At 32.4% G+C, this 12,922-nt stretch overlaps 1 protein-coding gene across 1 annotated transcript; it reads left to right on the plus strand.

Annotated features, from left to right (window-relative positions):
• Nucleotides 1-7,604: 7,604 nt before the first annotated feature.
• Nucleotides 7,605-11,855, plus strand: LOC112034971 (probable LRR receptor-like serine/threonine-protein kinase At3g47570). Its single transcript, XM_024067800.2, has 3 exons — nt 7,605-10,343; nt 10,605-11,018; nt 11,681-11,855. Exons 1-3 carry the CDS (start codon nt 7,640-7,642, stop codon nt 11,695-11,697), a joined length of 3,135 nt encoding a protein of 1,044 aa, XP_023923568.1. The 5' UTR covers nt 7,605-7,639; the 3' UTR covers nt 11,698-11,855.
• Nucleotides 11,856-12,922: the final 1,067 nt, after the last annotated feature.

The raw sequence follows: 12,922 nt of genomic DNA on the forward strand, positions 1-12,922 counted from the left end.
TCACCGTCTTAATTCTCTTGCTGAAGACCTTATATGCTCGGCTAGTAGTAGAATACCCAAGAAAAATACCTTCATCACTTTTAGCATTAAATTTCCCAAGGTTCTCCCGATCATTTAGAATGAAACACTTGCTTCCAAACACTCGGAAGTACTTTAGTTTCGGCTTCTTTCCATTCCAAATCTCATAAGCAGTCTTCCTTGTTCTCACTCGGAAGAATATTCTATTACCAATGTGGCATGAGGTGTTCACGTCTTCTCCCCAAAACTTTTGAGGAATTTGCTTGTTTAATAGCATAACTCTAGCCATTTCTTGAATCACTCGATTCTTCCTTTCAACCATTCCATTTTGCTGAAGAGTTTTGGGAGCTGAAAATTCCCTTTTGATTCCATTCTTTTCACAAAACGACTCAAATCTTGCATTCTCAAACTCCTTGCCATGATCGCTCCTTATCTTGACAATGGGAACTCCTTTCTCATTTTGTAGTCTCTTGTAAAGAGTTTCCAATTTTTCACATGCTTCTGATTTTTCTCTAAGAAATTCAACCCAAGTATATCTTGAGAAATCATCAACAATGACCATAATGTACCTCTTTCCTCCTAGACTTTCAGTACTTGTAGGCCCCATTAGATCAACATGGATAAACTCTAAACAACGTGAGGTAGCAATCACATTCACCTTGTGATGACTTGCCTTTGTTTGTTTTCCCATTTGGCATGCTCCACAAATAGTCTTCTCCACCTTTCCAAACTTTGGAAGTCTCTCAACTACTTTGAGTTTAGAGACTTTAGCTACTTGTTTGAAATTTGCATGCCCAAATTTGTGATGCCAAAGTTCCAGCATGTCAACACGAGCACTTCTACACAAAATGGGTGTCGTAGGAACTACTCCATAGCAATTGTCAGTAGTCCTATTTCCCTCCAAGACTTGAATCCCTTCTTCGTTAATGATTATGCACCCCTTCTTTGAGAATTGCACAAGAAAATCCTCATCACATATTTGAGTGATGCTTAAGAGATTCGCCTTCAACCCTTTGATGTATAACACATCTTTCAATAAAGGTAATCCCGGTATTTCAATGGTCCCTTTGCCGAGAACTTGAGCATGGCTCCCATCACCAAATGTCACATAGTCACCAACTTTCTCTTTGAGAGTCTTAAATAGTGATTTATCTCCTATCATATGACAAGAACAACCGCTATCAAGATACCACAAGCATGAGTTAAATACCTTCAATGAGGTGTTTACAAATAAACAAGCATGAGACAAGCATTCTTGACCATCAAACAGCAATTTATCTTTATTATCCATGCATCTATTAGATTGAATTTTCTTTTTCAGTTTATCAACCTTTTCACACAATATTCTATTTCTTCTTTTGTACTTCTTAATCAAAAAGTTAGACTCACATAGACTATTGTATAAGATGTGATTCTTATTCTCAAAATATTTCAGCATGTGAGCAAACATCCTAACATGTTTCTTTGTTTTTAATAACTCTTAAGAGTTCATTGTTGGGACACCCTTCATACATACTCATAGAGTCATTGTCACAAACATTTAAACCACAATTTAGCATGGCCTTTTCCATAGCAACATCCATATCCAAGGGGTCTAGGATCACACTCAGGTGTTTAAACCACAAAGAGTGCACCTGCTCTGATAACAATTGAAAGTTCAAATAGCGTTGAAAACACTATGAACGTTTAGACCCCCAATAACAAATAACCAATTCAAGCTTATTATCAAACAATAAATGTGTGGAACATGAACATAAGCCAATGATAGAATTGATAAATAATCTAAACCAATTTAAAATCACATCCACAGCAGAAATTAAACGGTAAAGATTAATAGAAGAGAGATGCAAACACAAAGACAACACGGCGATGTGTTATCGAAGAGGAAACCGAAGCCCTCGGCGTAAAACCTCTCTGCCGCCCTCCAAGCATCAATAATCCACTAGAAAATGTAGTTGGGATACATGAACAGTAATAGGCCCTCCAACCCTAATCTGCCCAGGTACCTAAGCCCTCCAAGCTTCTTGCTCCAACGAGATTACGCCGAACTTTTTTCTTCTCTAACTTACCGGATTCCGCTATAGCTCATAGCATCAACTAATAACCATTGGTCCCTTCCAAACTGCTTCCTTTAGCACCAAAAGACCTTCTCACAGACGTGGGTGTGCTGAGAAAAAGATTTGGTCAAGAACCTCTCAAGGATGTATCAATGGAGAGGAAGAGAGTAGAGGAATTTGAAGAGTCTCTTAGATGAAGATTGTAGATGAATCAATCTTGTTTTTCTCTAGGGTTTCTCTCTCAAAATTCTCTCTGGAAGCTCTCTACATTTCATGGGTATAAGGGTCTATATATAGTGAAGTGAGAAAGGAATGCGAAGAGTCAGTTTTTCCCAAACAGGGCTGATTGGCGGCTTGGTCTTGCAACTTGACTGAGTCACGAGATCAAGCCATGAGATAACAGAACGGTCAGACTGAATTTTTAACCTGTAGTGCACCAGCTGGCGTGACTGTTCACCTTCTCGCATGCTTCACTCGTGTGCTGCATTTTAGCGGCTTGCCAATCGTGAGTCACCCGCGATTCCCAGTCACGAATCCTTACTTCTTTACACAATCTTGAGTATTTCTTCACACTCTTTCACACTCTACCCTTACATGAATCTCACCTTAATACATGGTTACTAAGTGCTGAATTACAAGCAAATTGGCACGGAATAAAGCCAACAAGATGGTTGATAAAATTCAACCTTACATCATCAATAAATTATTTAAATTGTAAGCTTTTTTTTTTTTTTTTTAATTATGCATAAAATATAATCTTATATATCATATAGTAAATATTATATGATTGATACAAAATTTGACATGTGTATTAAAAGTATAAAGAACATGCAATCCAACAATTAAATTATTGAAATATGTAGTAATATTAATAATATTGAGTAAAGTTGTAACCTTATATTACAACCAATTTTGTAGCTAAATTTTGTCTGAGAATATATTGTTAATTTAGTTAAATCTGTCATAATGTCGTTAAATTAAAATGATTAATTGATGAATTAAGTCTATCATATTCATATATATATATATATATATATTGTTCAATTACTTTCTATCTATGAAGTCCAATCTTGCATATTAGAACAAGTGTTATCGAACATGGTGCATTTAATCTAAACTGAGTTATATATCACCTAAACCAATCATAAGAGAATCAGAGAAAATGCGTAGCTTTACATTTCAACGCTATTGCCTTTTCCTTGATGTGTGCTAGAAGCTATGTGCACCTTTTTTGTGTTTTCTATATTAATTTGTCGCTTGCTTGTGATATTATCTTATTGTGTCACTCTTTGAATTATATTTGCGTTTTCACCTTTTCTTACTTGGATTTCAATTATAAGCTAATTTTGTGTCACGTGTCTACTTAAGATTTTTACGTTTTGTGCCAAATGAATTAATGAGTGCATAATATTAAGAGTCTAATATTAATGAATTATAAAATAAGAATAAAAACAAAAACCAATTATATATCTACATAACAAAAATAACCATATATCCTACTAAAAATAAAAATAAAAATAATCATAAATAATATTAAAGTTAGGCAAAAATTTTAACATGCATTTAATTAAGTTTATTTTTTGCATGCCTATACATGAATTATAAGCTAAATGGCGAAGCCAAAAAATTATCTCAGAAGGGCTGATGAATACATTTTTGTATAATTTTTAGATTTATTATCAATTTTAAAGAGGAATAATGGAAAATTTAAAAAGCTAATGGGGGCATGGCCTCCCTTAGCACCCCCTAACTCCGCCTATGATAATAGTTACGTATTTATGTTCAAGCCAATAATTTTGAAGGGGAAATAAAAAGTAATGACAACGATCACATCAATTATAACAATAATTAGGATGTGAATTCAAACACAACAAATATTTCTAATTTGTTGACATAGAATAATAAAATCACCGGCTTCACCGCATATGATTGTCACTAATTGATGTGATATATAGCATTTCCTAGTCATGCTGACATTGATTCAAGCCATTTTTTAGTCTTTGATACTCATTTTCTTGATAAGAAGATAGTCTTGGTCGATGTTATGATTCAAAAATGTCGGTGTGTAGTACTTTAGCAGAGAAAAACGAGGACCTGTGTTTCATGTGTTTCCTGGCAAGTTTGAAATACTCATGGGAATGCAAAAAATTATATATATATATATATATAAAAGAAGAAAAAAAAAGTCTACAAAAAACCTGTTATTTTATTTTATTTTATTTTATTTTTTAAATTTCGACACTTGTACAATGAAGGATTGTCAAGTATTTACTGAGTTTACTCTTTATTTTTTTTTTCTCTTTTAAGTCCTAACTCAATTCTTAAATTTCCAAAACTTTTATAGATCCTTCTCTCATCAATATGACAATATTACATTTAATTGAGCACAAACGAGTAGAGAAATTACTTATATCATTCCTATATTTAAAAATCAATAAATATAATAAATATACACGAGAAATTTTGTTAAATTAAAACCAAATCTTCTCGCTTTTTGAAATGCATAATTAGTATTTAATTTTTTGTACTTGAGCTTTGCAAACATTTTTTTTTCAATTAATAATACGGTTAATTTACTAGTCTTTCTTTCTTTCTTTTTTATTGTTAAAAAAATTGATAGTTATAACAACAAGGAAGGGTGATTCGAACCAAAGTTTTCATAAAAAAAGAGTAGACAATGCTACCAGATTACAAGACTCTTAGTATAATTAATCTTAAGTAATACTTTACCATTTTTAATTTTAAAAATTTTCTTCTTGTATAAGAAATTGTAACAGGTGCTATCAATAAACTTCTATAAGCGATAAATGCATTAAGAAAATAATTAATCTACTCATTTTACATGACTTCATCTTTTAATCAAAGTGTATCAATCTATTTCTAAAAGCTCTTTTACAACTTGTAGTTTTGACAATAAATCTATACCATAAAAAAATTCAGCTAAATGTTTTTTTATCACTATTAACAAATTTCTCAAGATATCCTATTTTTAGATTCAACTAATTCTTCTATTCTCTGTTTTTTTAGTGTCCACATTTTTATTTTTATAATATATCTTTATAGATTAAATTTATGTAGAAATAAAATAACGACGATCTACTATAAAAATTCTAATCAAACTAGAATAAAATAATTTGTAAAGTGTAATATAATAAAACCTAATTTATCAAATGCACTAATTACATTTATTTTTTCTAATATTTTGATTAATTATGTATATTTTAATGATTAGAAAATGGTTTTTTTTTTTAAATGTATCGATGCATAAGTCAATAATTTTGAAGGGGAAATAAAAAAAGTAACGTGCTAATTAAAATCAACCATCATATTTCTGTGAGTTCCAATTAACTTAATTGGTAAAGTTTCTGATGATTGAATAAGAGATTTGAGATTCAGTTCCTGCATACACTAAAAACTAATTGGTGTTTTGACATGATAATAAAGAGCTATCATAGCAACAATATTTCAGCTAATTTTTACTTTTATCTATAATTTTGCAAGTCTAGTGTTTTTTTTGATCCTGTGCATTGTTTAAGAAACTTGCAAGTACTTTTTTTTTTTTTAAATCAAATTTAAAACTAAGTGTATAGTACTATTCATATATTTAAAAATTATTTGATCAATTTTTAATAATAAATAATATTTAAACCGACCTTAAGAATCTTCTAATTTAGTAGTATTGTCTGCTCATCTTTGTGAGAGCTATGGTTTGAATAATATTTTTTTCTTTTCTTTTTTTTTGGTTGTTGTTATTGTTGTTGTTGCAATTATCAATTTTTTAACAATAAAAAAGATGTTGGGTGTGTGGCATTCGTGAGTTCCAACCCATCCTTGATGGAATAGCTCAATTAATGAGCTTGTCTCTAAAGTCTTCAAGCCAACCATCTGCAACCATGTCCCTTAATCAGACTCAAGCGTGTGGGACACGCTGAAGGAAGAAGAAAATTGGCTGAAGAAAAAGAAGTTGGCTGTACAAAACTCAAACCCAAAGCTTGTGTGCTTGCATTTATTGTGACTTGATGTATAGAGTGTAGAAGGGAGAAAAGAAGAAAAAGGTGAAAGAAATAAAAGGAAAAGCCATTCGGCCATTTGTTGCATAAGAGAGAAGAGTGAAGATGATTAGGTATTGAAAAATAATTATACTAAGTGTGTGTTTAGAAACTAATAAAAAATTAAAATTATTTTATTATTTAATTTATTTTTGTTATTATTTAGAGGTTTTATTGTATTTTTTTATACTATTTATGGGCTCTGTTATACTATTTTAACTAACTTTTACTTTTATTTACAGTACTTTTAGTAAAAAGTTTTCAGTTTTAGTAAAATAAGCGGTATCTAAACAGACCTTTAGTGACCGTTTGGATTGGTGTTTCACGCGTTTCACGTCTGCATTTTTTTTTTTTTTTTACCAGCACCTCTTGCATTGTTTATGGGACATGAATAGTGCATTAAGGCAAATGAACAGTGTTTTGTGAGTTTTTGTGAGTGTGAACAGAAACTGGAAATTTTTTTTTTATTGTTTTTAGTTTTTAGCAAAATAAACGGTATCCAAACGGACACTAAGTGTATGATTGAATAGTGGTCATGTTCAATGTTTTTGCGCGTCCAGCATTTTTTGTGGGTTATGTGCACTGATTACAGGATCCGCAAGTACTTTTTTAAAAAGAAAAAAAAAATTTTAAACTTGGTCTCACGGTACTATTCACACATTTAAAAATTATTTTACTATGGTGTTTTCAGTTTTTAATAATAAACAGTATCTAAACAGACCTAAAGAATGTTGTAATTTTTTTTTGATAACAAGAATATTGTAATTTTGTAGAATTGTTTGCTCATCTTTACTAGAGCTATGGTTTGAATAATCTTTTTATTTATTTAATTTTTTTTTTTGGTTGTTGCAACTATCAAATTTTAACAATAAAAAAGATGTTGAGTGTGTGGCACACGTGGATTTTAGCGCACACTTCAAGCCAACCATCTACAACCATGTCTTTTAATCAGACTTAAGCGTGTGGGACACGCTGAAGGGTCTGGAAACGAGTATTTAGGGCTCAGCCGAGTACGGACGCTACACTTCCAAATCCTCCATTGTTAAAAGCTTAAAATACACCAAATAAACACACCTTTGGTTTAATACAGGAGAGATGTTATGTCTACAACAATTTTATAATATTTTTACAACAAATTTTAACTGATTAGTTGTTATTAGTTCAAATTTGAAACTAACACTAAGATTACTTTTTTACCCCAACAATAACAATCAGTAACAACCTGCCACTTAAGATTTATTGTAAAAATATTGTAAAAATGTTATAGACATATTATTTCTCTTAATATAGAAGGGGCAAAACTATAGCATTCCACGTGGATCATGGGTACACGGTCTGATTAATTAATTAAAGATGATCAGACCGACTATAATCCCCAAAATTCTCGCACCAAATTTCTTCTCTCTCTCTCTCTCTCTCTATAAATTTGCCACCTCATGAGATTCTATACACAGCCAAATTAGCCTTCCCTCACAATACTCCCTTGTACCAACTGCCTCTTCAACCATATTGCAAATGGGGCTTTCCCAATGGAGTTCATCTCCACCGTCCTCTTCTTTTTTCATGCATGCTTCTATCCTTCTCTGGTGGTGTGGCTTGTTAGTCACCTCTGTTGTTGGCGGGAATAATGAGACGGACCGGTTGGCGTTGCTTGAGTTCAAAGCCAAGATCACTCATGATCCTCTGCAGGTTATGAGCTCTTGGAACGATAGCATCCACTTTTGTCAATGGCGAGGGGTTACTTGTGGCCGTCAACATCAGAGGGTCATTGTGTTGGACCTGCGATCTTCGAAACTGGTAGGCTCTATATCACCACATGTTGGTAATTTAAGTTTTTTGAAGAATATAATACTCCAAAACAACAGCTTTCATGATGAAATTCCTTCAGAAATTGACCGTTTACGCAGATTGCAAATCCTATACTTGTACGGTAACATACTTAGCGGCAAAATTCCAAGAAATTTATTCCATTGCACCAACCTCAAACGCATTTATATCGGTCGCAACCTTTTGTATGGGGAAATCCCTACAACTCTTGGCACTTTGTCAAAACTCCGTCACATTAATTTTGAAATTAATAATTTAACAGGAAGTATCCCACCTTCTTTCGGCAACTTATCCTCTCTAGAAGCGTTTGCTGCATATTCTAATAACTTGGGTGGGAGTATCCCTACTTCTTTTGGCCAATTGACGAAACTTACATTTTTTGGTGTCGGTGTAAATAGGTTGTCTGGAAGAATTCCTCCTTCAATCTTCAATTTGTCTTTGTTAAAATATTTTGATGTAGGAAGCAACCAAATCCAAGGGTATCTTCCGTCGGATATAGGTATCAACCTACCAAATATCGAAAGTTTTAGCGTTGACAATAACCAATTTATTGGACCCATCCCTATTTCAATATCTAATGCCTCAAATCTAAAGGTACTTCAATTTTCCGCAAATAAACTAAGAGGAGGAGTTCCTTCTTTGGAGAAGTTATATAGAGTTTCAATTTTTACCATATTTAATAACGAGCTTGGAAATGGAGGGGCAAATAGCTTGAGTTTTCTCTGTTCTTTGACAAATTCTACATATCTAACCGATTTAGAGATAGACTACAATAACTTTGGGGGAGAGTTGCCCAAGTGCATTGCCAATTTCTCAACTACTCTCATCTTTCTCAGTCTAAAAGATATTAAAATATCTGGAAACATTCCTTCTGGAATAGGAAATTTGACCAATTTGGAGGTACTAGATATAAGGAATAATAAATTATCAGGTCATATTCCTTTTGAAATTGGAAAGCTTCATAAGTTACATATTTTGGATTTATCTGCAAACAATATCTTTGGGAACATTCCTTCCTCTCTTGGAAATTTAACTCTTTTGATAAGCCTGTTTTTAGGGGACAATAATCTTCAAGGAAGCATCCCTTTGAGTCTTGGCAAGTGTCAAAATATGATGGAATTGAATCTTTCTAAAAACAATCTCAATGGTACCATATCATATCAAGTAATTGGTCTCTCATTCTCATCAATTTCTCTAGACATGTCAGCCAACAAATTTACTGGTGTCCTTCCTATAGAAGTAGGAAATTTAATAAATTTAGAACACTTGGATATTTCTGAAAACATGTTGTTTGGAAAAATTCCAACAAGTCTTGGTAGCTGTGTAAAACTAGAATATCTAGCCATGAGAAGCAACTTCTTTCAAGGGTTCATTCCTTCATCTTTGGAATCATTAAGGGGCCTTCAACTTTTAGATCTTTCTAAAAACAATTTCTCTGGCAATATTCCAAAATTTTTGGAGAGCTTTATCTTCTTGCAGTTATTGAATTTTTCTTATAACGATTTTGACGGTGAGGTGCCAACAAATGGAGTTTTCAAGAACACAAGTGCAATTGTGATTAAGGGGAACGGTAAGCTTTGTGGAGGCATGCCTAAGTTTCATCTTCCTGTGTGTAAATACAATAAATCCAAGAAGAGGAAGTTGACTCCTTCCTTGAAGCTAATAATCTCTATATTATCTGGCCTTCTTGGAGTAACTTTGGTAATGTTATTTTTACTTCTCTGCACTTTGAAAAGAAAAAGAAGAGAAAGTATTTTAAGTAATTCAGGATATTTACTTTTGAATGTATCTTACCATAGTCTCCTAAAAGCTACAGATGCATTCTCCACCACTAATTTAGTTGGTGTGGGTAGCTTTGGATCTGTATATAAAGGAATTCTTGATCATGACAGACGTAAAGTTGCTGTAAAGGTGCTCAACCTTTTGCAGCATGGAGCTTCAAAAAGTTTTATTGCTGAATGTGAGGCTTTGAGAAATATCAGACATCGGAATCTAGTGAAGGTACTCACAGCATGTTCAGGTGTTGACTATCAAGGTCATGATTTCAAAGCATTAGTATACGAGTTCATGACTAACGGCAACCTAGATGGGTGGTTGCATCCAGTTTCAAGAAGAAATGAGGTTCCTGAAGAACAAACAAATTTGAAGTTTCTTCAAAGACTAAATATTGCTATTGATGTTGCAAATGCATTGGAATATCTTCATCATCATTGCCATTCACCAATTGTTCATTGTGACCTCAAGCCTAGCAATGTTCTTCTTGATGATGAAATGATTGGACATGTTGGTGATTTTGGCTTAGCAAGGTTCCTTCGTGAGGCCACCCAAGAGTGTTTCACTAATCAGTCAAGCTCTATCGGATTAAAAGGAACAGTTGGTTATGCTCCTCCAGGTGAATATCTTTTCCATTTTTGAACATTAAATACTTTTCTTTTCATAATATTTTTCAGTGTGCTAATTTCAAGCATTAAAATAACTTAAGGAAGCCTTTTAGAAGATGAAGCATGTCCTATAAAAAATTTCTACTTGTCATAATTTTTTTTCATTTTATATGCCGATAGAAATATCTTTCAAAGGTGTGCTATTATATTATTATTATTATTTTAATATGAAACTAGATCAATCATATTCTAAATGCTATGTGCAATTGCAGAATATGGTATGGGAAATGAGGTGTCAACTTTTGGTGATATATACAGTTATGGTATATTATTATTGGAGATGTTCACAGGAAAAAGGCCCACTGATAACATTTTCAAAGACGACTTGAACCTTCATGATTTCGTTAGAGGAGCTTTGCCTGAACGAGTGATCAACATTGTGGATCCTATTATTCTTTTGGAAAGAGAAGATATGGAAACAAGGACAAATGACACTCACATTCAAAATCGAATAGGATGTCCCAAAATTCTGGAGTGCTTGATTTTGATATTTGGAATTGGAGTTTCTTGTTCTATGGAATCTCCAAGAGAAAGGATGAACATTAGTGATGTTGTAGCTCAGCTGCATTTGATTAGAGACAAGCTCCTCAGAACAAGAAGACGCCGAGAAAGACTTCAACTTACAGGTAAATTGTTCATGACACAGTACTTGTTGCTCTTAACACTCCCTCCAAACCTTTATGGAGGGAGGGGGATTATATATCCAACACAATTCTATGTGCTTGTCATGGTACTTTCTTTTGTTCTAGCGAAATTGATAATATTGATGCTATGTGAAATTTGAATACATGATGGTACTATTCTTATGATTAAGATTCATCTAATTTGTTTTCCATGATTCAAAATATGCTTTTTTTTGTCCCGTCCCCCTCAAAATGTTTGTTGAAAAATACATAAATGAAAATGACATTTAAGCTATTTTCGATTTGGTGATTTCAACCATTAGTGATTATTGGTATTGTACTTACACTTAGTACTTTTTATAGAGATGCGTTTGATGACTTTGTTGTAGACATAGGCTTAAATTACTCTAAGTATGGAATTTTAATGGGTAAGAAGTTTAACTAATTTACTGGGAATTATTTAGTTGTTTATAATCTTAACTATCTCTCAAGTACCAGGATAACCATTTCCATAAAACATTTAATGAGTTTAGGATTTGAAAATTGAACCTTTTTGCATTACTATGAATACCCTTTACTATTTTGAAAACCAAAACTTCTTATGCATAGAAATGATTTCCCTTAATTCAATGATTTAGAGGGATAATTGTCCTCCTTGAATGCAGGTACAGAGGACCAGTGACCCTATTGGAAGGCATCATGACTTAACGAGGTTTTGATTTTGTATAATGTTGGAACAAAATAATTAGATTTGTAGAACCTCCTTTTGTTTCTTTTAACACTCACTTATTAGTTTATCTTGTATTTGTCATTTTTTTTTTAATAATATCCATGGAATAATTTGTTGCTGAAACATTACTTTTAAAAAATTATAGAGACTCTGTGGATGTAGGCTTTTATGGCTGAACCACGTTAAAATTGTTGTCTTCCTTCTTTTGTTTGCCTTCATTTTTCACAAAGGAATTTTACAACTTCGAGCCTTAGATAGCACCAGTAGCCAACAAGGCTTCTAGTTTGGTAGTTGCTAGTTCCTTAGTCGCTACAAATTATTAGCGCTATAGGATGTTTGTCACCCATAATTTGATGATTACGGTCAAGAAAGAGTGATTTGTACTTCAAGATCATACCATTAAGGTTATTGCTAAGCACCGAATAGTTTCTTGTAGATCTTATAATGAAAGTCCTTTTATGTTAACAAGAATTTTTTTCCAAATAATATCTTTTGAAGTTAATTTACTTGAAATAATTAAAGATGGTCTATTTCATAATTAATTTATATTTTATTTTATGAATTTAACTATATACAAACTATAACGTTATTTTAAATTTTAAATAATGCAACACTAAATATATATATATATATATATTTAAATTTGTAATATTTAATCTTAATGAAGAATTTGATCAATTTCCAATTCAAAAAAAAAAAAAACTCAAAATATGTTCAGAAGTGAGAAGAATGTATATAAATAAAACATCTTTGCATTTCTTGAATATAAACTTAAAAAAGAAATAGAAAAAACTATCAATGTCTTGACACTTGATAGGCTTTCTTTTGTTCAACTTGAAAACTCCAACCCATCACATACATCCCCTGCTTTGGGCCTTGGTTGAGGATGGTTGGTTCCCCTATATTGTTCCTAATAAATTATTATCCTTATTTGCGAAAGCAGTTGCATGCATACCAAATATGAATTCATAATCATTTTTGGTGTGGTTTAGAAAATCAATACTCAAATGGTCTCACCACATCCCCTAAGAATACTCATGCATGTCACATCTCCAAATTCCCATCACATTAAACGTTATGCATATCTTTTAAGTAGAGACAAATTAAAATATACTACTCGAGTAATTAAAGCAGTTCCAAATTCCCATCACATTAAGCATCATGCCTATTTTCTCAA

Source organism: Quercus suber, unplaced genomic scaffold, assembly GCF_002906115.3.
Source record: "Quercus suber isolate HL8 unplaced genomic scaffold, Cork oak 2.0 scaffold_13, whole genome shotgun sequence".
NCBI lineage: Eukaryota > Viridiplantae > Streptophyta > Magnoliopsida > Fagales > Fagaceae > Quercus > Quercus suber.